We start from the raw sequence: 25,786 nt of genomic DNA on the forward strand, positions 1-25,786 counted from the left end.
AAATAGTCGTAGTCATAATGAATATTTCCTGTCAGGTTGCTTTATTTGTCATTGAGGATTGTCAGTATATTTTACAGAGGCAGTGATTACGGCAGATTAAGAGAGATGTAGGAGAAGTGAAAGTGAGAGAGAGAGAGAGCAGGGGCCAGTGGGGATAGTAGTCCATTAATAGAGTCCTGTTCTGACAGAGAATAATGAGGCTGCTTTCATTATTTGGGCCACACTGATGGAGCCTATAGAACACAGCACTACACATGAGGCTCAGAGAAAAATAGAACTGAAATCTGCTCAAACTTGGACTAACTTTTATGTTATAGCTTTTATGCATCCATGCAAGTTTTTCAAGTGACATGTGTCTGTGTGTGTCTGTTTGTGTTTGCGTGCTCCAAGTCTTTCAACCCTCGTCCGTCATTTCAAAGTGATTGGTGACCCTTGTTCTCCTCTTCCTCATCTTAGCCAGAGAACCTGCTCCTGGCAAGCAAATGCAAGAACGCTGCCGTGAAGCTGGCCGACTTTGGCCTGGCCATCGAGGTGCAGGGGGATCAGCAGGCCTGGTTTGGTGGGTACAGCAGATACAGGACTTCATCAGATCTCTGTTTGATCTGTCTTTTTGTAAACCTTTAAAGAGGCTCATAACTACAGTGATGGAATTATGCTCATTTAGCAAAGATTGCAGAAGTCTGAGCTCCATAGCATCTTAAAGGTTTTGTAGAGAAAAGGAAAAGCCGTCAGAATAGAGTGACATCTCATATTTAAAATGACTGTACTGCCCTAAAGCTACTAATTTCTACTTTACGCTCAGTTATTCATGTGTGCACCATCTTGTGGTCATGGAAGAGGAACTGCAAAGATATATAGTATGCACCATATTAAAAACACACTTTGTAAATGTTAACTGGCATTAGTACTGTAGCTAATTGTTTTTGTTGTTGTGACTGTCACTGTTAATATTAATTTGTTTACACAGTGTCTGTGATCATAAAGGTCCAGTGTTATATTTTTACTCATTAATAAGCAAAGAAACAGTGAACGGAGAAAACTAGCTTTGTTGAGCCACACGCCCACATCTCACTTGTATCTCTACAGCAAACATCTGTGGTGTTGTGTCTTTCCACAAACGAGATTTGCCAGTCCTTCCCAATCAACTGACCTTAAAGTCTCAAATCGGTCTTTAAGGCCTCAGACCAGTGTGTGGATGAAAAGGCCTAAGCTTAGCGAAGATTATCTTGCTTTCTATACAAGCTGAACTAGGAAAAGCAGCTACACAATCTGTTGCCTTGAGCATGTCAGTCAATTGTCTGTGTGTGTGTTTTTACTGCAGGATTTGCTGGCACACCGGGGTACCTGTCCCCTGAGGTACTGAGGAAGGAGGCATATGGCAAACCTGTGGACATCTGGGCCTGTGGTGAGTTGTACAGAGAGACACACATTCACAGACATATGGCATCCTACATAATTGTACACACAAAAAACCAGAAACACACTGAAGGACATTTTCTAACAAAGTGTGTTATTTTTTTTGTGTGTGTGTCCATGTGTGTTTTTCCATGTGTCTCAGGGGTGATTCTCTACATCCTGCTGGTGGGTTACCCTCCTTTCTGGGACGAGGACCAGCACAAGTTGTACCAGCAGATCAAGGCTGGAGCTTATGATGTGAGTCTCCTCTCCTCTCCTGCTCTCCCCTCCTCTCCTCCTCTCCTCTCCTGCTCTCCCCTCCTCTCCTCCTCTCCTCTCCTCTCCTCTCCTCTGCTCTCCTCCTCTACTCTCCTCTCCTCTCCTCCACTTCTCCTCGCACTGCCCTTGTTCCTTTTTGGCAGCACTTACGTAACTCAGCCACATCATTCATATTTCAAGGGGTGCAAGAGAGGGAGCCTCAACTTAGATCACATTCAACACCATACATAGAGTAAAAGACAGGGAGAGAGACTGGCAGTGATTCTGGGCTCATAGGACACAGACCTCAACATTTGTGCCGAAACACAACAGGACCTGACGGGTCTAGGGTGTCTTAACAAATTGCTGGGGGCTGTGCTTGGACTGGACTTTGGATGGTGTTGAAAACACACCCACAAGGGGACGAATTGGACCATTTCACTTTTACATTGAACTTTTTAAAGACAAAGGAGTATTATATGTCCCATAATTTATCAATTCTGTCCTTTAGTGAGACTCTAGGTTGGTTGTGCTTTTGTGTTTGCTTGGAAAATGACTGACTCTGCTTATTGATTATTAAAATGATCTGTCCATGTGTTAACTAATAGACTAGTCGGCTAATTGTTCCAGGTCTGTGCTAAACATTAAGACATAATTCTGTTCATTCCATCAGTTTCCTTCCCCAGAGTGGGATACAGTCACTCCAGAGGCCAAAAACCTCATCAACCAGATGCTGACCATCAACCCAGCCAAGAGGATCACTGCTCAGGAGGCCCTTAAACACCCATGGGTCTGTGTAAGTGTCCCCACCAATTTTTCACACATCTTAAACTACTGCACTCCTAGAAAAGGATTATCTCAACTTCACATCAAACACAAAGCCTTGATTTGTTTTTGTATTTTTCTTCCATCTCTATTTGTTATTCTCCTCCTTTTCTCCTCCTGTTCCTCCTTTTCTTCCTTCTGCCAGCAACGATCCACAGTGGCATCTATGATGCACAGACAGGAGACTGTGGAGTGCCTGAAGAAATTCAATGCCAGGAGGAAACTCAAGGTCTGTTTGTAAACTCACCCTCTCTTCTGCACTAAGCTCTCATTCTGGGTAAAATAAGCGTTTCATCATCTTTAATCTAGAGTTTATTCCCCGATACTTTAGGGGTCACCAAAATATTGCAAAGTTTGGCATTTACACGTTGCGCTCTACTTCTGTTTTACTGTAATGTTTTTGATTAAAGGATAAAAATAAATCTACTTACTAGGAAGTAAGATGATCCAACATGCCTGGTTTCCCTTCTGCACTAATATATTGCTGACATTTTGTGTGAATACAGCAGCTTAGTCATTGAAGCATGTCACTATTACCCTGCTGCTTTTGCCCAGTCTTGGCTCATATTCCAGCACATGGGAAACAGAAACACAGGTGGCTGCAGGCAAATGTTGGACCATTCAGCCGATGTGCATCAGCCGCATGACTTTTCTCTGGCTTTTCACACTTAAAAAGAAATGGACACTGTCAGGGTCAGACATTCAGTCAAATAGTAAACAACATAAACCAAAAAGGGGGTAAATGATATAATATATATATATATTTTATATGTTTATATTTACATCAGTGATTTTGTCATCCTCTGTAATTTTAGTATGTAGGTCTGTTCCCTACTATTGAATGTCTTTTACAAGATAGTGGATTCTCATTATAGCTATCAATATATAAGGTTTATTATTAACCTCTGCAGGTCTGATATACAGTACCAGGGTGGATTTACAATTCAGTACCATTTTTATTAGTCTATTTTTGTGCTCCAGGGTTTTTAGTTGACTCAGTTTGCAGTCATAATTTATTTTTAACTCCATCTGCCCAACCTATGACTCGCTATCTGTCAATCCTGTCCTGTTGCTGATGCTTTAATATTAAATTAGAAGTGAACAGGACTTAATAGTTCACACATGTGGTTTGGTGATCTTTCTTCTTGCAGTACAAGGTGTTTTTCTTTGCCTGTATGATTGTGATAATGTCAGCGTCATCATGTCTCAAGTATTAGCATAACATGGTGTGTGAACAGTACACTCATTCCTGTGGAAAGCAAAGTGGCAGCGACCACACCAGCCCCTCAAATTTCACTGGGATCAGGGTGTGAGAAGCTTCAAGTTATGGCTGGTTGTTTCCATGGTGGGAAAATCCTAGGATCAGGAAAAAATGATGTTTGTTTCACATGGCAAAGTTATTATGTTAGCAGTTTAAATGGCTAAGAGTGAACAGCTGTTTTGTTTTCTTCTTCTCAGGGGGCCATTCTTACTACCATGCTGGTTTCTCGAAATTTTTCTGGTAAGTGTTGCCTGGACATATTTCTTTCCCCTTAGTACCATGAATCTACCAGTCATATCTGTGAACCAACATCAGTGGGTATGTAGATTAGTAGATCTAAATGTAGAGATTTTATTGTCTGCTAGTCACTTGTGTGGTTATATGAAAATATAATGGCTAACAGTGAGCACTGAGGGACAGACCCATTGGTCTCCCTTGACCAAAGAGATGCTGTATATTTTAAAGTAAAGTTTTAAAGTACAGAGCATGCTTTCAATAGCAGAATCACATCTTCATTTCATCTCAGTGCAACTTCAGTGTTTCCCTCATCCACATCCAGGTTTTCTAACTGAGGTAGGACGACTTAAGTCCACGCAATGCAAAGCATCATCCTGTTAAAGATGGCATTACAAAGCAGTAATTACTTGAATAATTTACTTTTCCACTATATTTTCACATCAAAATCATATTGAGTTCAATGTGAAACATCCACAAGTTGTTGTGACCCACAACCTTGAGTCTCCATGCCTCCAAGACCAGATTTGCATTTTGAAAAATATATCATACATCATAACACAAGATTTACAAATGGTCATTATGATTTATGGTGTTGACAAATTCATTGTCCAAACCACAAACAGTTCTCAAATGTTTTGAGCAAATGTTAAACATTAGTAAATGATTTATACTTGTAGATCATTTAACAATTGTTTGTCACCACTGCTGAGACCGTCCTCCCTGTATAAACATATAAGCAGCAGTTTAGACCATTTGAACCTGAAGGGTCCTGAAAATAATTAAGCCATAGTCTGTTTATTTTGCAACGCGTTGAGCTGCCACAGTAAAATGTGGGGAAACACTGAATTTGATCAGCAAGCTGTGGATGTATTTGTGTCTGTGTACGTGTCTTTGTAATTGTGTGTATGATGACACATTCTTAGTCGTTTGAAGAAAAAAAATCTAAGCTCGGCAAGATCAGCTTCACTTAATGAGACAATCCCGGCACTGTGGTTGGTGAAATGAGAACTCAGTATCTCTTTGTTTAGCGTTCAGCTAGAAGTCAGAACATATGGAGGAGTTTTTAGTGCAGTGAGGTCCGGATGAGACCAATGTTCATGTCTGACGTTCGGCTTAATATCACTGGGCAGTGTTGGATGAAGTCACAGCAGTTTCTTGATGAATGCTGTACTTAAACACTTCATTTTAATGAGTCAGAGAACACAAAGTCTGTGTTCATGTACAGTAGTGTGTATTTTGCAAATGTAAATGTATGCGTGTGTCTGAGTGACGTGTGCGTGCTCACATGCTGCTTCAGTAAACATGACTCACAGCAGCCGCTCTGACACTGTGAGCTTTGCAATGGGAAATGATCTGAACATCCACTAAACAGCCACTCAGCTCTTTAACTCCCACACACTGACCCTGGTGTGTGGCCTGGCTGTGTCAATGCTCTCCAACGCCTTGTTCTCACTCGCCTTCCTCTTCTTAGGAAGCAGAACTGCATTATGAGGCCCTCAGGTGAATGAGTCAGACGGAGTATGAGAAATCGCTAAAAAAATTAGATACATAAATGAGAAACAGACTTTCAGTAACACACAGCTGTGGCACATTACATCAGCGCAAAAGCCAATATTGGTGCTTTATGCAGTGCGTTACTATATTCTCATCATGGATTATGAATCATGTGTTAGACAGATCAGTTTACTGGTGTCCTGTGTGCTGACACAGCGGTGGGTCCATTTCCCTGCATATGTTTTGCAGGAGCCACACCAAATCAGGTTATAAAGATGAAGTTGATGTTTAAATTAAGTTTTAAATTCAAAGTACAATTTTATATTCTTAGCAAAGTTACTTCAATTACAATCCACTGAGTATACTGCCTATTGTAAATTTACTAGGCCAGCGAGCACTGCAGCTCTAACATCTACTAACTCTGATTAAATCCTCATTAAGTCATCTTAACCATCATCATCCTAACAATAACATTGTTTTCCGGTGAACATAGGGACAAAATACAAGCATCAGTCTCATATCAAAGCTGAGATTTGTGTCTCCTGATATTTTCTCTGCTGACCTTTCTCTCAGAGGAGTGGATTCATATGCAATAGTTTTGCATCACAGCTAAATAATGTCACTGACCTGTCTGTATGTATTAATCCCCTTTCTCTAAACTAATAATCCCTGTTTGTCTCACCTGTTCTTCCTCTTTCCCCACCCACCTCCTGACTCAACCCCTCACTTCCTTTTCTTACCCTTCTTTCTAAATGTCACGCCACCCTTTCTCCATCTTTTTACACCCTGTTCCTCGTTCACCTCGTTCTCTCCTTCTTTTCTTGCTTCCTTCTTCTCCTCCTTGCCTTGTAACTCTCTTTCCTCATATGTGACTGGCTATTGGACTCTGTAACAGTGGGCAGCAGGCAGACCACCGCTCCAGCCTCTGTCACTGCGGCCGCAGCAGCGGTGGCTGCAGCCGCCGGCACCACCGCAGGGCTGGTGGAACAAGGTAGCATGGTGGCTCACCCAGGGCATGCCACCTCTCTCACCCTCTCCCATCTGTGTCCCTTTATTTTACTCTTTTTCTCCTCTTCTTCAGTTCCCCCTCTTTCATTTGTTTCTGCCTCATCCCTTCTTCCTCAGCATGGGAGCTCAGAGCATGATAGCTGACCACACAGGTACTGTAGCTACATCTCCCATCGGTCCATCAGCAGCATTAGCTACGCTTCTATCTGCAGTGACATTTCAGTAGGTTTTATACAACCTTTTGAAACACACAGAAACTAAAATGTGTCGTGGTTATTATCAGGTTGATAAAGGCACACTAGTAGTGTTTTTATGTTAGAGACATCAAAGAGAAATGTAGTAAAAGTCTTAAGTATCATGTTAAGAAAGTTGGTATCAGCCATATTTTATGTTAATCCAACATTTCTTTAATTCCTTTAATGCAACTGCAGTAATAACTCACATGCAGTGAGAATGACAGTAGGTCTGTTTTTTTAAATTAGTCATCATAGAAAAAAAATAAAATAATCATTTCAGACCCATGTTATTGTTTGTATAAAAAATTTTGCAATTATTCTTCACAACCAGAGGTTAATCTTTGCAGTAAGGAACATGTTTTCCTGAATATTTTGTCTATTCTGGCTCATAATTCACAAAGAATGTGAAGGATGGAAGCCCAGCTACTGCTGTCATTTTCCACATCAGCACATCGTCACCTCCTGTCTGGGATCCAATATGACGGCTGCAGCACTGACTGTATCACGGCCGTCATCGCCACTGACCCATGTTCATCCTGTCATCTCCATCTCCATCTCCAGACACAGTCACTGAGCATGGCCTGGGCCCAGCCAAACTGCTGTCCTGTCTCTCTTTTTCTCTTTTTCCTTCTCACATTTTCTTCCCACCTCACCTCTATCACATCACCACTTCATTTTTTCCTCATTTCCTTTCTTATATTCTGTCATCTCTCTTCTCCTGTCTCTGAAGTCACTTTATACATTTCTAGAACTCCACCACCTTCACATCCACTTTTTCCTCTTTTCTGCATAAGTTAATGTCTCACTTTTCTTCTCACTCCTCTTTCCCTCTCTCTCTGTTTCTCTCTGTCTTGACACTGACACTGGAAAGTTCACCCCTCTCACTTAAAGGATGGAACTGCCCGGGAGCTGTTGGTGAATGCTGCATGGGGCACTAAACTGGTGCATGCGCTGCAAAATGATAGATTGTGGTGCATGGTGAACACTGGAAGACGCAAGGCTGGGCAGATTCTCATGAAGTACCAAGCAGTGTGCACTACTCAATAAATATAATCAATACAGACGTCTAGTGAAAGTCTAAACTCTGGAGCCTCGTTAAAGTCTCATTGTGTGTTAAGGCAGACAGACTATCAAACAAATTTTGCAGACTGATGAATAGAAACTGGTTAGATGCAAATCTGTGTTGAATCATGCAAAGCAATTTCTGCAAAAATGACTGCGTATCTTAGTGTTTAGGAAATGGATCAATAAATGTAGAGACCCTAGGTGTTTTTGGTAAATCAGCATTGGCTGCACAAACAGTCCAGTGATGAATTTTATGTGGATCTCATGAAGCAAAAATGTACTTCACTTTCTGTCTGAACACACTTTTAGACGTCAGTAGCAAGCAGCAGCCACCACGGCTGATGTTGTGAAAGCGTTAAAGCTGAATTAAGCCAAAGTTTACCTTTACACTAATGCCCTACAGCCATATCGGCTTCTTGTTGCTAACTGTTCTTGCACACTGCTGCTCACACGTGAAAGCTGACAGAGAGATACATCCCCTTATTAGATTCTTAGGTCTTAATATAAATTTTACACATAAATCTGAACAGTTGCTCAGTAGCGTACACATTTTTGTGCAGTATTTGTAGAACCATAGATATGGAGGCAGAAGTAGTGGCAGTGTCCTTGTTTCTGTGGTCCACTGGGACTCCGCAGTCCTCTCTGTGTCCCTCAGCCTCCACTAGGCTCATATCAAATATTTATAGTGGGCTGCCTCCCCCTATCAGCCCCACTCTGCCTCACTGGTCTCGCTTTGTCTACCATATTCATGCAAATACAATCACCATCTATTACACCTCATCCACAGGAGTAAGACAAATGTATTTTTAAATGTGTCCTGGCTTTTAACATGCACGGTGTAGAAAAAGTAATTGAGGCACTCTTGCACCTGAGTGGGTCTCTTTGATTGCTTATTCCATTTCCAGAGGGCAGCTTTTGGCTTGCGTGGTTACCAAAGAGTCTTCATGTAAATCCATGCCCATCCTTGCTTCGCTCTTGCAGTGGTGCATCTTGCGTGTTTTTACTGGGAATTTATCAGTGATACTTTTGTCTTAATGTGTTCCTCCTCTCTCTTCTTGCTTCATGTGTAATTTGTGGCAAGGTAAGCTGGCAAGGTGGTAGAAGCAAGGTGGCCCCTTGCTTCTTCACCTTCGGTGTGAATGAAAGCCACCTTTGACTTTTTCAGGTTTCCACAGAGCTTTTATCTTCGTCACTGGAATTTAAGCCATTTTTAGCAACCTGCAGTTCGAGTTTTATAGAAGCTCCAGTCTGCCACCTTGACAGAATAATGGAAGGAGCACATCGAACTACTCATCACTTCCATTCCTCTTGTCCTCACTCTTCCTCTCTGCTCTCCTTTCATATCCGCTCCTCCTCTGCCAAGCCATCAGAGAATACGAGAGTGAACCTGACACTATTCTGACCCAGTTCTTCTCCTCAGTAACAACCAGCCTTTGGAAGGAGACTGAGGAAGAACAGCGCAACAATAAACCATTCACATCCATGCCACTCTCGCGTCCCACTGGATTATGTAGTGCTTCTTCCTCACTGTTCTTTATTCCACTAAAAAATATGCAAACCTCACAAACTTGAGATCCTGCATTAGTGAGGCTAAAACAACAAATGATATACACATTGTATATCCCCTATATCGCTTTCTGTCATTCTTTGTCTTGTAAGTGCATAGTTTTGTTTATATATATTCTTAAAAAGACTGGCCCGAGCATTTATGAGTCTATGAATTGGCCTCTTTTTGGTCCTCTGGGGACCTTTGTTCCTCCAAAGAAATCACCAGCCAATGGAAATTCTCATGGAATTCAGACTTCTGCTGAAAGTCCAACGGAGCTGGCTTGGAGCATGTTTGGAAACAGAAGTGAGAAATTCAGAGAGAAGCTACATCTCATGTTCAGATGGGGAGAGAAAAGAGAGGGAGAAAAAGGAAGAGAGGCAAAGAGAAGGAAAGAAAAAAAATATCCCAGACTGCCAGAAATAGTGTTTTATGTAACGTGGCTGACTGCTGATGTGATTGCATCTGATTAGACTTGAAATTGCACTCAGCCCCTTAAAATGTCCCAGTAAGGATTACATCAAGGAGAGTAAGAGGCAGAGGAGGAGTCTGCGACTTTGAATGGCAGGTGATAGGCACGAGCCTTTCTCAAATTAGTTTTGCTAGTGTATTATTTTTAATGTAGCTATGGTGCTATGCAACAAACACATGAAGGTGTTCATTCATACTCTCCTTACAGAAAAAATATAGATCTGAAATCTAGAAAATTTGAGATACATCTTTTATGCAAACTCCATTATCTTTTTCAAAAGATTATTCAGTACACATCTGGAAATGCGTTCTAAAACAAATGTTAACAGGATGAAAAATGTGAGACTGTGAGTGCAGAAAAAGATTTGTTATCTGGTGACTGTAAAGATGTGGAAAAGTATATTTATAGAACCATCATTTGATATGCTCTAGCTATTCTCCTCCTCTGGAACAGGGAAATTGCTTCCCGTGTAGACCATAAATCAGTGTTTCAGCCAAACAGAAAATTTAGGTTAAAATAGGAAATTTATCCTGTGTGTCGATGGCTGGATCTGTACAATGGCAATAAATCTGCAGGTGTGTTTTTGGTGTCAACTTTTAAGTGGTAACACACACGTTGGCTCATCCAGTCTTGTTCACATCTGGTGCTTTGTTAGTGCTAATCCTCTATCCACATCCTCCTAGACACACCAGCATCACAGAGAGTCTGGCTGCTCTGAGTGAACATGTATCTGTCTAATGCAGTCACACCACTTCCTCTATTTGTGCTTTAGCAGCACAGTCATGGGAAAAGCCCTGCAGACTGTCTTCTGTTGTCGACACACAGTTTCTACTGTGTGGAGGATTATGGGTATTACACTCATCAGAGGACTGTGTCTACAGTGTTTGTAGCCCCCCCCCCCGTTCCCATCATTCAAGAGCAGACTGAAGACTAATCCTCTGCTAAGGCCCTCGCACAGATAGTATTGTTGAGTTTAGATGGCTGCTTCCAATGCTTCCAATGGTGGCCATCTTTGATTTCACCTTCCTCATTGGGCTTCAACCCCAGCTGGGCTATTGTCATTACAGACAGAAGCAACTATGGAATACGTCCTACTTTACCTGACCAGTATTTTCTTAACTCAGTTAAAATCTTTGTATGATGTATCTAATAGGACTAGTGATCTTCAAATCATTGCATACTGAGCTTGGTTCTGTATTGTTTTGCTAGAAAGATAATTATGGTTTTGTATATTCCCTCTTTTATCATAATTTGATTTTACAACCTGGGACTTTTTTTTATTTGTGTGATTTTACACACAAGACTGGATATGGTGGCAGAGCTTTACAATAATCTCTGTTCAACCAGCTGAGCAAAAGCCTCACACATAACACTGAGTACATTTTATTTTGACCAAATTAATGAAGTTACAACTGGATTGCAAGTAAAAGCTTCTTTTGACTAATAGATCAGTGACTTACCCATAGAGTATCTAGTGATTTCAATAATAAATGCAATTTTAATAGTACCAGGACAATAAAGAGTATTATTTCACAAAGTTTAATGAATATAATCTCTGAAGGCCTTAATGTAGGTCAGAGATTTACTGTAGACACTCAGACTCACTGATAAACTTTAAGTCATTGTTGCTGGACTTCTGTTTCCACCCAGTATCACCTCTAATTACTTTTGCCTCTGTTTGTCATTGCAGCAGCCAAGACCTTGCTCAACAAAAAGGCAGATGTCAAGGTAAGGGTTATCACATTCCTCAGTCTTCCTCCCACTTCTCCAATCTTCTCTCTTCCTGACTCTGTCTTGCTTAATCTTCCAGATCTGTCAGCCTTGCCATTTCTTCCTCTGCTCTTCTAGTTGTTTCTTTCTTAATTTGGTTATTTTAACACTTATCTCTCTTTTCTTAATAGTTCAGTATGTCTGTGTTTCATGTGGCATGTGTCAGATCTCAGTGGATGTGTGATTTCTTGTGATATATGTGAAGATTGCAGTTATGTTTTCAGATCACGTGCATCTGTGTTAGGGCTCTTGCAGTTTTCTGTTGTAAATACATTCACAGATGTTTTGTAAAAATCCACAGCCCCACTCTGGCTGCATATCTGTGGATGTGTCTGCATGTGCTTTTCTATGTGCAGCCTGCATGTTGCTTGCCAGTGCACAAGCCTCAAACAGTGTATCTGAAAGCAGCCTTTATTTTATTTGACATTATTCATCTCATTGCCACCTCTCCATCTCCATTATTAAATGTTACCATCTGTCAGCCCCCCCCCCTCCATTTCTGTCTCTTTCACTGCTTCCTTTTCCTGCTCACCCCATCTGGTCTTTAACCCCACATTCCTGCTCATCCTTTAATGAAAATCTCTCACCATCCCACGCTCATGCATACACACACTACAGTAACACATCCCACGCACAGCTTCCATGAATGCATCTGTGTGTGCAGTGTGCATGCATGTTAGAGTGCGACAAAGTGTAGAACACTGTGTACATGCAACAAATGTGCTTCTCAGTATTGTTAGGTAAAGCCTTGCGCACATGCACGTGGACATACAGGTGTGGACATGTAACTGTGTGTGAATATATTAAACATTTGTGTGTCATTTTGAATGGAGAACAAAGGCACAAATGGGGATGTGAGCATTCCTTCACATAGAGTGTGTGTATGTGTGTGTGTGTCCACATGTGTGGTTCACTTATGTGCAGCTGCAGCAGCGCGTGTATTTGTGCATGCTTGTGTGTGTGTGTGTGTGTGTGTGTGCGTGCGTGCGTGCGTGCATGCGTGTGTGTGTGTGTGTGTGTGTGTGTGTGTGTATGTATGTATGAATATGAATGCCCCCCTTCCTCCCTACTCAGTTGGTTCAGAAGGGAATGTGACTCCAGTTCCAGGAATAGCTGCCAGTCTGGACCCTGGAAACTCAGATGACAGAAATAGACTCTTACTTCCACTGCGGTGCACTCATCGCCTAGCAACAGGCTCCCCACACACTCGCCCTAAACCATTTCTAAAGGCATCTTCTTCGTTTGCTGCCGTCCCCTTGCCTCCCCTCTCGCTTCTCTCCACATGTCCTTTTGTTCTCATGGCCATTCTGACCTCCTCTCTTCTCCTCCTCCTTTTCCTCCCATTGGTTTGTTAATGCGTCATGACACCTGATATTTTTCAGCTGTAACACCTGCTCAGTGTGAGCAGTCGCTCCCTGGCACTAACTACACACTACCATCAGCCCTCGTACTATCAGCTGCTGACCATAAAAAGTGTGGCCAGGATTTCATTCAGTGTTGTTATACTGGTAACACACACTGTATCTATTTTTTGTTTCCAATACACTCTTACATGTAGCAGTGATCTGAAGAATATAAAACACAACAGTGAGGATCATTGTGGATTTTGGTCTTATTCATTTGAAGTGATTACACCTAATTTATTGATGCATAAATGCCACATGTAACAACAAAGATTTTAAATTTAAAATGAGTTCCAAGAGATGGTTTGGTATTCTGACTGAATAAATTTTGCATTTCCTTGTCTTGCTATTCTCTTATGTCTCCATCTTGCTCCTTGTTGCCCTAAATGCTCTTAATCTGATGACAAATGAACCGTGGGTCACACTTTTGCCTTCTGCACAACTATTGTGTGATCCGCTTCTCACTCTTATGTCCTCTTCCCGTTGACTTCCACTTAATCCTCTTCTCCTTTTCACTTGCCTGCACTTCCCCACTTTCACAACTTTTCTTCAAGATCTTTTTTCCATGAGGAAAAGCCTCGTCCTTCTGCTTTGTTAATCCTGTCTGGAAAAGTCCTATTCTGCTCTTGGTATTAAGTATTACGTTTCAAAACCTGCATTGCCGTCAAATTTTACAAGTCTTGGATTAGATTGACAAGTTCTCTATTGTTCTTTGTACCAGCACATTCACTTATTGTCATTGGTTACTTTATCTTTCCCCCCTTTTTTCCAAAATTCATCCATCTGCCCATCCACCTGTGTACAAATCCATCCATCCACCAATCGCCTGAGGACAGAAACGCAAGTCCAGCTCTACTGTGCAGTATATGGTGAGCATGTTATTTCTGCATTTGCCCAGTCACTTCTTTTTTCGTTCCCTCTCTCCACTTCTTAACTCCTCTATTTCCTCTGTTCCCCGTTCTGTTGACTTCACTAAAGTATTAATATGTGACGCAGTGCTGCCCTTTTTTTTTCTTTCAAACATCAGTTATCTATGCATTACATGACTGATGCACAAGAAGTGATTCATTTTACATGGGTGTACAACAGCAGCACCTTGTTAGGTTGTTCAGTCAACATGAGCAGCAAGAACAGTCACGGCCCATAAAGAAAATTACAGTATATGCAGAAAGTCATATGTCATTCACAGAGAACACCAGGCAGAAGTCAGAGAACTGGCTCTTGCAAAGTGCACTGCCATAAGACTAACCCTGACATTATTCTGAAAACGTAATGGAAGCAGGATGTTTTAGTTCCATCAGAGTGACTCCAGGGATGCTGCTCCAGATCTGTCAGGGCCACACTTTCAGAAGAGGAGCAGTTCTTGTGCTTGTGTTTGATACAGAGCTCTTTGCTCTTCCTTATAGAGCAATCCACACATACAGTACTTCAAACAAAATGTAGTAGTTAAAGTACAGGTAGGTGAGCGCCTATCTCTACATGCATAAAACAGTACCTCACATTTGATTCTGTACATCAGTTTAAACCAAACAACAATGCAGTTTTAATTTGGCACTTTTAAGTTGGGAAGGTATTTGACCCCTGACTTGTTTCCCTCTTCTCCCCCCTGAGGATCTTTTCCCCTCTGACCTGGCAGGTCTCTTTCTTCCACACACATCCATCTTCTGCTCCTCCTGCTTTGTTGTGCCTGTGCACTGGCCCCCTGGGAAACCAAATGTCGATACCTTTACCCACTTTCTCCTTCTTTGTCTTTGGTGACGTCTTTAATTGGTGTTAATGGCGAAGACGCAAAACCTCATCTTGACCTCTGATGTGCTATCTGAATTATTTCACCACAGTCCTGCTTTCACATGATTTAGATGTCAACTGTACCCTCCACTCCAGGCAAAGCTTTGGTCAGGACAGCTGTCACTGTAGCAGACACAAATGGCGTGAGAAGGTGTTGCAAACAAGCAGCGCACCAGTTAACTTCCATGAGAAATACTGTACATTTCTTCTTGCTGCCTCGCCACAGAGGCAATGGAGCGATGGCAGACAAGGGATTTGGTTGGTCTAATGTGTGAATGAGTGTGGGTGTTTGTTTTTGCAAAGGTGGGTGAATTCACTGTATGTGTGTGTTGTCTTTACATGTCAGCTTATTTTCATGGCTGTTTTGTCTGTGTATGTATTGCGTCATGGCTTTGTATTTGTGTGTGCTGATGTATAAGCTCTCTTCTCCTTGTCTCCTCTCCTCTCTGCTCTCCTCTCCTTTCCTTCCCTCTCCTCTGCTCTCCTCTCTTGAATCAGCCCATTGGCTTACAGAATTATGGCAAACATAAACACTCTGCTTGCCTTTCTTTCAGTAACACTTATTTATCATCACCACACAACACCACCACCACCATCACCACCACCATGAATAAACTCCATTATCCAACACTATTAAACAGACCTGTGCTGCTTCTTAAGGTAGAATTTTAACATTTACACCAAATTATGGGTTAATGCAGTATTAAGTAATCCATGACTGCTCCTGACCTCTATCACTAATAGAAAAAACTTAGATGACATGACAAGATTTTTATTTTTAGAGTCACTTTGGTGATTCACTTCCACACCCAGGACTCTGCCACATTTAGCGCTTTCAAGTTAATATTTTTCCAAACAAGGTGACAATTAGTGTAAAGCGGATTGAATGCAAGTATTACTGTGAATGAATTAAGCTGTAAGGTAGTGACTGGTCTTTGATACGTGCTCTACAAAGGAGCATTTACTGGCTGCTTATAAAGGTGATTCGTCACAGCCAAGCAGCACAGTGAATCATTGCGATGTGAAGTCTAAAGCAGCGGAAGTCAACAGTGAAAGCGTGATGACGTCACCCGTCACCTCTCAAAATTGCAAGTCAGTGTTGTGGTTATTTTAGGTAACCCTTTCATTCCTGTTGCTGCCTCATCTCTCCTGGACTCCACATTTAGACACACACCTGCAGGCCTGTGCAAATGTTTAAATTCAGATCCATCACACAGTATCATCAGGGAGGTGTCTGGTTAGTTCCATGTTTACGCTGAGGCATGACAGTGACCATAAATAATGAGTGAAAATCATAGGGAACTATAGACAAGTCCTAATCAGAAGGGCTAGTCTTCAATGGCTAAAATCCAAATTTATGTACAAGCACACACACATGCATGAACACACACTCATAAACCTACTTTGTCTTCTTACTGTTAACATTCTTGTTGTCTCCTCCCTTTCCTCTCCTTTCCTGCACAGCCCCAGACAAACAGCACCAAAAACAGCATAGTCACCAGCCCCAAAGGAAACATCCCTTCACCTGCTCTGGTATTTACTTCTAAAGCCCCGGTTCACCTATGTGTGTTTGTGTCCATCAGTCTCCCGCCTGTCTCTCCCTCAACACCCCTACCTTCAGCCTACCCCACTCCCCCAGTCTTTCAACTTTGTCAGTTTTTCCTCTCTGTCTGTCCTGTCGGTTGTGGTTGATCTTTGCCTAACCGCTGCATTGGGAAGGTCTTAAACCAGCAGGTGGTGTCAGGAAACATTTCCCATGACAGGTGGGGATGCTATGTGACTTGGTTGATATGGTGCTGCTGTGTCATTTTGTCTGTCAGTGAAAGTTTACCAAAGAAGAAGAGACAGCCAAAACCTACTGGGACTGTCAGTGCAATTTACCCTGCTCTTTCCTGTTAAGGCCAAAGGTCTGCTGATTGTCCCCCAGACAAATCGCCCACCAGCTGATGTCAAAGATGAATTCCTTCTGTTCTGTTGTTGTTCTGTGAAAATCAGTGAAATTGGCTGAATGGCTTCAATGAGAACCTGCATGCTCTTTGACTTCTGGTGCGAGGTCACAAACTGCAGAAAGGTAAATGTAGAGGCATTTCCCCTTCGAGGGATGGGAGTGTGCAGGGCTTTTGCAAAGTATCAGGAGATTTCCAAGTTAACAATGTTCATCATCTGCTTTTCTTCTTGAAACTGTTTCTCTTTGCCAAGCTGCCTCTCACAGCTACTCCAGGCTGATCTGTGTCATTTCAGTGCTAATTTATGTGAACATTTTAATCCCATTAGCTTGGTTGCAAAATGTAGTTGGAGGGTTTATTTTAAATCAGACCATTTTATAATAATTTTTTGTAAACATTTTAAAGCGGAAAGACAAATAAAGCCCATGTTTGTTTCCTGCAGGTTTTATTGGAATAAGTGAACAATCATTTTCAGGAAAGTCACTAATTTGAAATGTATTTCAGCACTGAGCTATATTTGTAAAGGTGTAGGAGCATGTTTCTGACACGATTTCCTACTGCACATTTTTAAGCCAGAATAGCAAATTATATCATGCCATTTATATACTTAGGCCAGTAGCCACACTCAAGCATAAATCACTAGCAACCGAGTCCTAGATGTCACACTAATGATCTTACCAACTTAGACATGAAACACAGCTGAGGACTTGGCCAAGTTTGGATTTGCTCCTTGGCACTTTTGCACACTAACTATAACCTTTCATACAGGGACACAAAGCTCCATCTAACTATGTAATGTTAATATATACAGGTGTATTCAAATGTTTTGGCACCCCTGAGCAAATTGTATATTTTAGTGATTTTGGAAATCAAAAGTATTTAAGTATTAAGTATTTTGGCTGTTACCTGTGTATGGTCTGCTAACAGTATCCTGGCTTCAGGTTCACACAGCAATCACAACTACTCACCTGCTTCAAGCAAGAAAAAGGGCAAAATGACCTATTGCAACATATATATGAGTGAATTTGTATTATAGAGAGAGTGTGTATATGTGTGAGGTTAGCTTTAGCACCAGTCCACTCAACACATGTGCAGATATACCTCAGAAGCATTTGAAGTTTGAAGTGTGTGCGTGGACGTATGGGCACAACCATGCAGGACAAGAGGCTTTTTCTGATCCTTCAAGGGAATAGAGAGTGGGAGGGTCGCTGTGATCTCCATGCTGTTGCTAGGGACCTGAGCTAGTTACTGAGACCATTTGGTATATTAACTCCTTAATTACAGAGCTGCCAAGCCATAGAGAAAGAGAGAGACTGCATTCAATTATATGACCTCAATTTTCTGGCCTGAGGACAGTTTGGTAGGATGATGGGAATTCTAAAGTGCACAAGTACTTAAATAAATATGAATGGAGTGTGTATTCGAGGCCATCTACATAAGATCATCTAACTTAGTTTTGCTACCAGATCATCCCTAAAACAGCAGCAGTGTTATTGTGAGGTCAGAGTTGGTGTGTGAGGGTCAGACTCTCTCTCCATCTGATGATGTGATGCTGTCAGCACTCATCCCCTTCCTCTAATCTGCAGACCTCAGGTACTTTGTTCTCACTCATCATCATCTCCCAAGTTTCCACCAGTGCCTGTTGCCCTGGGTGACGGTTACCCTGACAACACCACCATCATCACCAGGGAGACAGCTGATGATTGGTCATAACTAAGGTGTCACTTCCTGGGGGGTAGGAGAGGGGGATGCAAAGAATATGGGGGGGGGGGGGGGGGGGGGGCTTCTGATTTACTGTACATGAAGTGACAGAATTTAGCAACTATGCAGAGCTGCAGAGGAGGAAGAAAATATATTTGTCTCAGTTCTGAATCATCAGCAACCAGAACTGTGTGTGTAAGGCAGCAAGAAGGCAACACTACGGTTTGTAAGCCACCCGAGTCAAGTACCAGTGTTTGAAATGAGCCACTACTTGTGCTAAAGATATTACACAGTCCTAGCAGAAATAGCAAAAAGATATGTGATTGCAGAAAAAGTAAAATGCAAGAAGGAAAACAGTTCTTTTCTGTGCTTTACTGGGCTCTGCGTGGAAATTATAGCTTAGCTTTAGCAGTCAGATAGTTTCTAAGCAGTGGCTAAAAAAAAGTTAAGATTTTCATTTTGAGGGGCCCCTGAGTCATTTCAGATTTTTAGAAAGAGATATTGTGATGATGCCAGTGTCTGACTGGCAACATTTGCCCCTTGTGTTAAGAGGAGTTAGAGGAGCACAATGACCTGTTTTCATCTTGTGGGGCATCAGACATCTGTTTACTGTGTGTGCCAAGGCCTTTTAATATTGAAGTTAATGTTTATCTATGTCAGAGTGTGTGTCATTGACATTGTATGAGCTTCTCTTCAGTTGTTTATCCTTTTCATTTTACAGTTCTCTTGATTTTCTGCATACTTGCATTATGTATTGTAGGATTATGAATGCATGACAGGGCAGTGCATCAGTAACAAGTATCCATGTTCAGCAAAATCTCTGGTTGAACTAAGGTGAAATAAAATGTGCAGTTGTGAGTGCAGCTTTCTGCTTTCCCATTTCTGAGGCTGCGTAATGACTGTAGTGATGTGTGAATTATGTGTGTGCATGGCCAGTTGTGTGAGTACTGATGGTATTCACTACACCCTGAATTTCAGTACTGTTTGTATTTTGTGCGTGTGTGTGTTTGGTGCGCGCGTGTGTGTGTTGCTCTGCATGTGCAGAGAACAGAACTGACAAATTACAGTTTTCAGCTCATCCACCCACTCTCTCGCCTTGGAGGATTCTTCCCTCTCTCATCTCTCAACCTTAACAAGCACGTTCTCATCATCCAACATTCAAGTCACTCTCTTTCTTCCTCTTTGTCCATTTTTACACTTGTCCACCTCTGTCAACTTTTATATCAAATCTCTTCTCTTCCTTTTCCTCCCTCTCTTTCCCCTTTTTCTCTCCTTTCTCTCGTTTATTTCATGCTCCTCCATCTGCCCTCCTTCTTATCCTCCTCTTCCTCCAGGAGCCTCAGACAACCGTCATCCATAATCCAGTGGACGGGACAAAGGTATACATCACACCAGTCCTGACCCACTCTTTATCCTTCTTTGTCACTATCCTCCGCTTCCTCATCTTCTCCTGCCTTTTGATTCCTCTTTTACTAATGCATATGATGGGTAGGTGTGTGTGTTGCTTAAGATTATACTCCCCAGGGTCCAGTCCCAGAAAGCATATTTAACAAACACTGAACATCACTCAAAACTCTGGTCAATGCTGAGGTGGGAAACTTGACTTGTCAGTTCCAGAAGAGCTGATCAGAGTCAGCTCAGTCCACTTTGTGTGTTCTTGGAACATCAATGAAGCTCCAGTGCATTTTTAAATCTCTTTATTCAGCTGTAACCTGATGGGAACAAAGAACAAAGATGATGATTGAGACCATATAATCTGACCCAAACATGAACAGGCAGAACATGCACTCTGATAGAGCCTAATTGAATAAGAAGATGAAATGACAGCTCCTTCAGACTTAGCAGGAGGGGAGGACTCAGTGTCTGATGAGTATAACCTGCCAGTGACCAGGTTAGGTACCACAGTAAAACCCAGAGTTTCCCTCAACTCAGAGTCAGCCAACTTTCACCAAACCTGCTTTCTGCAACAGACCCCAGACAAGTGACTTTCCATGATGAGAAGAACGTGGTGTGGATGTGATTGTGACTGTTGCTGACCTTGTTAACCAACGTCCCATTGAGCAACACTGTGTTCATGTGATTTATTATGTGATTTATGGGGCAGAATATAAGAAGAATATATAATGAGATAATTCAAGTAGGACCATTTCCTTCAAATATTTTAATGCCCAGCATCATCCAGTTACATGCTTCTTCCTCTTCAGGCCTTTATGGGCACTAATTATTTTATGTGTAAAACACCTTTTACTAGATCATAGAACTTAACTGTAGGTGTCGATGAGCTCTGACTGTCTAGTTTTTATGTGTAATTTTGTTCTGTAATTATTGGAATTGACATTTGGGTGCATATTTCTACCCTTTCACATAGCTTGATGAGTGCACTTGCCACAGTTAGTGTCCCAGTGTGTGTGTTTTGAGGTTGTGCATGAACCTGCATGACTTTTTCCCTTCCTCATACCTATGACCAAACATTCATTATACCCATGTGTGTATTTGCTCGCGTTGTTTTTTTTGCTGAGTTGTGATGCATAAAGCTAAAGGGGAATCTTCACCACAGTGTGACCTTTGCATCAGTTTTTGGGTCAGAGTGAAGTGCATGGCTTTGAATTTACAGCAGCAAGTCTCAGAGCCCAAATAGAGGCTATGCAGCAAAGCACTGAAAGTATCTGGGACAAATTCTGCTTCAATACACACCAGGATGGTTTCAAGCAGCTTGCTTGACCCCTAAAGCTCACCCTCATTTAGTTCAGTCTGTCTGGGCAGGTGAGAACAATCTATTTTAAACTTTGTGAGCATGCAATATCAACTTTGTGCAAGAAACAGTCTGAGTTTTCATTGGTACAAGTAAACAAATTTCAACATATGACAGTGGGCTGTGACACTTGGATATCTTGGCATGACACCACGAGACACAACACGATTGAATGAGCTTTAATATATGGGCTGAGAAATGAATATGCTGAAAACATGTGAGAGGTAAATTACAGAGTGCACAAACAAGCAGATCATAATTACATAGGTTATGTTTCACAAGCCCTAGCTGGCCTGTAATATGTCAGAATGAAACAAAATGACTAATATAGAAAATGTTAAAAAGAAAAGTTTTCTGTGATTCAGACCAAAGAAAACAAACTGTAGGTGTAATCACACTTTTAATTATACTTTTATTATTTAAAAGTGCTTGCCACCATTCTCACTCATGCACACACACGCTTTTCTCTTCGCTCTTTTATTCTCAGGTCACCAGCTCCTCTTTAAAAGGCCATGAAATCACTTTGTGCTCGTGATGCTGTTCGTACACGTGTGTACCTATAATGAGGTCACTGAGTCTCTCTCTTCTACATGCAGGGGAATTTAGACCCATTTAATCTGCTAATTGGAAATTAGATGCTTACTTTTCCTCTGAGGAGAAGCCTGAAGAGAAAGGCAGCCGAGCTGGTACATGGATGTATTTTGCCCCATGATAAACCATTCTCTTGTTTTTTATTGTGAAATAACCCCCGTTGAGTTTCTGTCAGTTTCCACAAGAGACAAGAGCACCCTGTGGTGGGAAGACGTCATTGGTCCACATGGTGTGATGCACACACACACACACATGCACACACTGAGGATGAAGCAGAGGCAGCTTTGTCTGGACTAGAAGGAAAAAAAAAAGTTTTACGGCTGAAGATAAAAAAATCACTGTTGACAAGGTGGCAAATTGGGCTAAGCTGGTCAGTTTGGTGGCATGAATTGACTGTTTTATCAGAGGTTGGTTTTCACTGACACATTAACAGCACTGAACAACATTTTTGCTCTTGTTTGGTCTTTGAAATGTTTGGATTTTGAAGACATGACATGGCAACACAGGAATGTGCTCCCTGCTGGCTCAAGGTCTAACTTTGTAAATCCAGGCTATTTATCACGCTTGTGTCTTCGTATCTTCATGTGTGTTCACCTGTTTGTCCACACTTCTGTGCAAACCCAAACTGACTGTCCATCTCTGCTCTCCAGGAATCATCAGACAGCAGCAACACCACAGTGGAGGATGAGGATGTGAAAGGTAAGACTACAAAGTAAAAAAAATGAATAAAGTAACATACGCCAAAGCTCAGAAAAGTCACGTACTGAACTGTGTGCTGCAAATAAAAGGCCCAGAATCCTTCTGGGAACTTGACAAATTTTGGATCATCACTTGACCTTTCTATTGGATTGATGCAGTTGTTTTTGCTGCAGCTACAATTTCTATGCTGTAAATGTCACGAGGCAGACAAGTTAAAATTGAGTGCATGACAACTTGTAGAAAGCACACTCGAAGAGAAACTGTGGAGGTTTGGCCGATTGCCTTTCAGCTGCCCTTAAGTTTTTAGCGTTCTAATTTTGACAAGCTCTGCTATGACCCTTCTGTTACAATGGCAAAATGGATTCTTGAATTCTCCTTGTAGTGAAAGCTGCTCTTTTTCACCGACATACGTGTTGACTTCAATGGCTCTGTCTTTATGAAAGTGGGCACAGTTGCTGTAATTTTTAAAAGATCAGAAATTGCTGTAAAAACGTTCTGACAATCAAGAGAGCATACAAAAAGTGCTAAAGAGTGCTGCAACCTGTCAGCTGGTGCTCTGCTTCGCATGAGCGTCATGGTTATTAGACTTTTTATCACAGCTATTGAAAAACTTTTGTCTTATGGCTGGTTTTGTCTTTCTATTGGCCTGTTAGTGGTGCAGTTTAATTCTTCTGATATGTTCTGTATTATCAGTATGTGTGGACACCTACATCATTGGGATTCTTAATAACTATACTTATAAATACTTCATGTGTGATATGGATGGCATAAGTGTGACTCTAATTTAGTCACCAGGCATCAACCAGCTGATATCTGACCTCTTACTGACCCCTTATGGAGCTTGGCCGTATTGCTCCTCTCTGCTGGTTTTTTAGAAAGGCTGACATGATGCTTGTGTGTTTTTGTGTGTGAGAGTGTGTCTGAGACATGGTGGAGGGGCTGTGAAATGTAAGAGGCCTTGTGGTGCTGTTGTGGTTTGGCGTTCTCCAAAGTGTTGGCGTTTGGCTGAAATCTTAGTACTGAGAAAGGCGCACCTCTAAAATACCAACATGCAAGTGTTGGGTCTCAGCTTGCTGTGTTGTATATTTGTGTTGTGTGAGTGTGTATGTGTTGCTTGTGGCTGGAATTGTGAAATTACTGTGTGGGGAGTATCGCACATATCAGCAAATACATTCTAAGTGCTTTTGATTTGGCTTTTTCTGAATGAATGTGTGTGTGTTGTGTGGCTTTGACTGTAAGTTTTTGTGAGTGAATCCATGGGTTCTGTCTCTGCCTACAATCACAAATCCTCCAGTTCTCCACATCCGAGCTGAGCACAACGTGTCTAAATCGGGTCATGAATGTATCATTTCCACTGCCAACATTACAGAACAGAATGTGCACTTCCATCTCTCCTCCCTGAAGAGGTTTTGCTGCTATGTCTCAAATTATCCAGCAAACATGGCACAACCATCATGTATGTCTGCAAGAAAATTATCTACTACTGCATTATCAAGCACAGTAAAGACTTTAGATAAAGTAAATCTACTTGATATCAGGGAAAAATTTGTTTTATTATTCACTCTTGCCAACTTAACAAGAATGATGATTGGGCAGTAAATGTAGCAGAGAAAAAATAACAGCATTACCTAATGGGTTTCTTTGTCTGACTATTAGCTCCCATCTTTCAAATAATATGAAGACATTGTTATGCACTAACTAACTGAGAAACACAATTTCCATCAACCTACCAGAGTCACATTAGAGTTTGTTCACTGTGCCTTAGCCTGGAAAAGACATATTTCCATTTCACCTACTATGTCTGAAAATGTCATAAAATATCAGACTTATCAAACTTCACAACGTTACATGTTAAAAATTAAGAAACTGATCCTTGATGGCAGTAGTGTAGCCCAAAGGAGCATGACATCACCTAAAAATCCTTTTACTGTAGTTCCAGGCCATACTGTACTCTCCCTACACACAGTGAAAGCAATCCGCCCTTTCAAGAGCCTGAATTGGAGCCCCACCACCCCACCCCTATGGGAGGAGTGGAGAGGGCAAGGGCACCTTGGGAAGGGGGCTGGGGCAAAAGGGGAAGGTGTCTAAATTTATCCCTGGTGGCAGGAAACAGAGACAGCGTGCCCAGGGAGGCGTAAAAGACACACCGCTCTGCTAGCGCCACCCTTGGATAGTATTAGTCTCACACAGCAGTTTTAAGACTCTTAAGATACAATCCGGCAGATAGCACAGTTAGCGCCAGGGAAAACTACAAGAGCCAGGTGAGTGCGGGAGGAAGGGGGGTCGTGCTGGTCGGAGCAGGTTTTTGTCATGTTGGCCTTTTAGGAGCTTGTTAGGTCAGTGAGTGCTCGACAGCTGGGCCGTAACACAACACCTGTGCTGGCGCTTGGAGCATCCGAACACTGTTACTTTATATATTTATAGTAGAGAATATATTAAATTTAGTTTTCTGATGACTATCTGGTGTTGTAAGGTATTAACCTACAGTTTTGTTGTACAGGTGATAATTTCTCCATGAGTTATAATTTCTAGGATTACTTGGTGTTAAATTGCTAAGCCTGAGGTTTTTATTATTGTGACGTCTGTGGGGTGAAGTGCTAATCTCTGGGATGTTTCTGCACTACATTTCAAGGATTCACCTGTCAGTCAAACAGCGTGGCCCGTTCCGAGACATCCTTTTGCCTTTGATTTCCTGTTGCTTTTGCAACTTTGGGAGGAGAAATGACATTTATTGATGGAAATGTCAAGGATTGTTTGTTGGTCTGTGAGTTTAATTTGCTCATGTTTGAGAAGGTGCTGTCATACCTCTAGTTATGTGGCATTATACCTGAAAAATTCCTGTTTCTCTTTTCCCTCCTTCCAGCCTCACACTGTACATTTTTTCCTGCAGAGACATTTTCCTTCCCTCTGTTTGTCAATGAGTATTCATGTGTTGCATTTCCCTGGGTGCCAGCTGATTAAACAGATGAGCCGTAATGAGTAACATCCAACTCTCTCATTATCGTGGCCATCACCATTGTCATCATCCATTCTCTGTTCACTGGCAAGACTCTCATTAAAGTCTCAGTAAAACCTCACATGTAGCAGCAGCGCAGTTCTAAATCCTGCTGAAATGGAGCCATTAACCGAGATAACGAGGAAAATACTGTTTTGTTTTTTTTTTTCTTTTTCAATGAGATCTGGTGTAAAAAGTAGCTGTAATTTCTCAGAGCGAGAACAGGCCAACTGGGTTTATCATCTTGTATTTATCTGCTCCGCCCATCACTCCCCATAGTGATGTGTTTTTGTGTAGCTGCTCATCATGTCTCTGCAAACATGTGTGTCTGCTCTCATTCTGTG

At 41.7% G+C, this 25,786-nt stretch overlaps 1 protein-coding gene across 21 annotated transcripts in view; it reads left to right on the forward strand.

Annotated features, from left to right (window-relative positions):
* camk2b1 (calcium/calmodulin-dependent protein kinase (CaM kinase) II beta 1) overlaps window positions 1–25,786 on the forward strand; it is a 61,676-nt gene that overhangs the window by 27,063 nt on the left and 8,827 nt on the right. For 6 of the 21 annotated variants that reach the window (XM_026320803.1, XM_026320809.1, XM_026320814.1 and 3 more), the window contains 11 exons: window positions 457–559; window positions 1,322–1,405; window positions 1,559–1,653; window positions 2,327–2,449; window positions 2,624–2,707; window positions 3,937–3,979; window positions 11,488–11,525; window positions 13,807–13,839; window positions 16,223–16,291; window positions 19,740–19,784; window positions 22,399–22,447. In XM_026320803.1, coding sequence (XP_026176588.1) covers window positions 457–559; window positions 1,322–1,405; window positions 1,559–1,653; window positions 2,327–2,449; window positions 2,624–2,707; window positions 3,937–3,979; window positions 11,488–11,525; window positions 13,807–13,839; window positions 16,223–16,291; window positions 19,740–19,784; window positions 22,399–22,447 — 766 coding nt within the window. Of the gene's footprint in view, window positions 1–456; window positions 560–1,321; window positions 1,406–1,558; window positions 1,654–2,326; window positions 2,450–2,623; window positions 2,708–3,936; window positions 3,980–6,365; window positions 6,462–11,487; window positions 11,526–13,806; window positions 13,840–16,222; window positions 16,292–19,739; window positions 19,785–22,398; window positions 22,448–25,786 lie in introns of all 21 variants that reach the window. The other 15 variants (XM_026320810.1, XM_026320812.1, XM_026320822.1 and 12 more) reach the window with 5 other exon arrangements.

The sequence above is a fragment of the Mastacembelus armatus genome, chromosome 9 (genome assembly GCF_900324485.2).
Source record: "Mastacembelus armatus chromosome 9, fMasArm1.2, whole genome shotgun sequence".
NCBI lineage: Eukaryota > Metazoa > Chordata > Actinopteri > Synbranchiformes > Mastacembelidae > Mastacembelus > Mastacembelus armatus.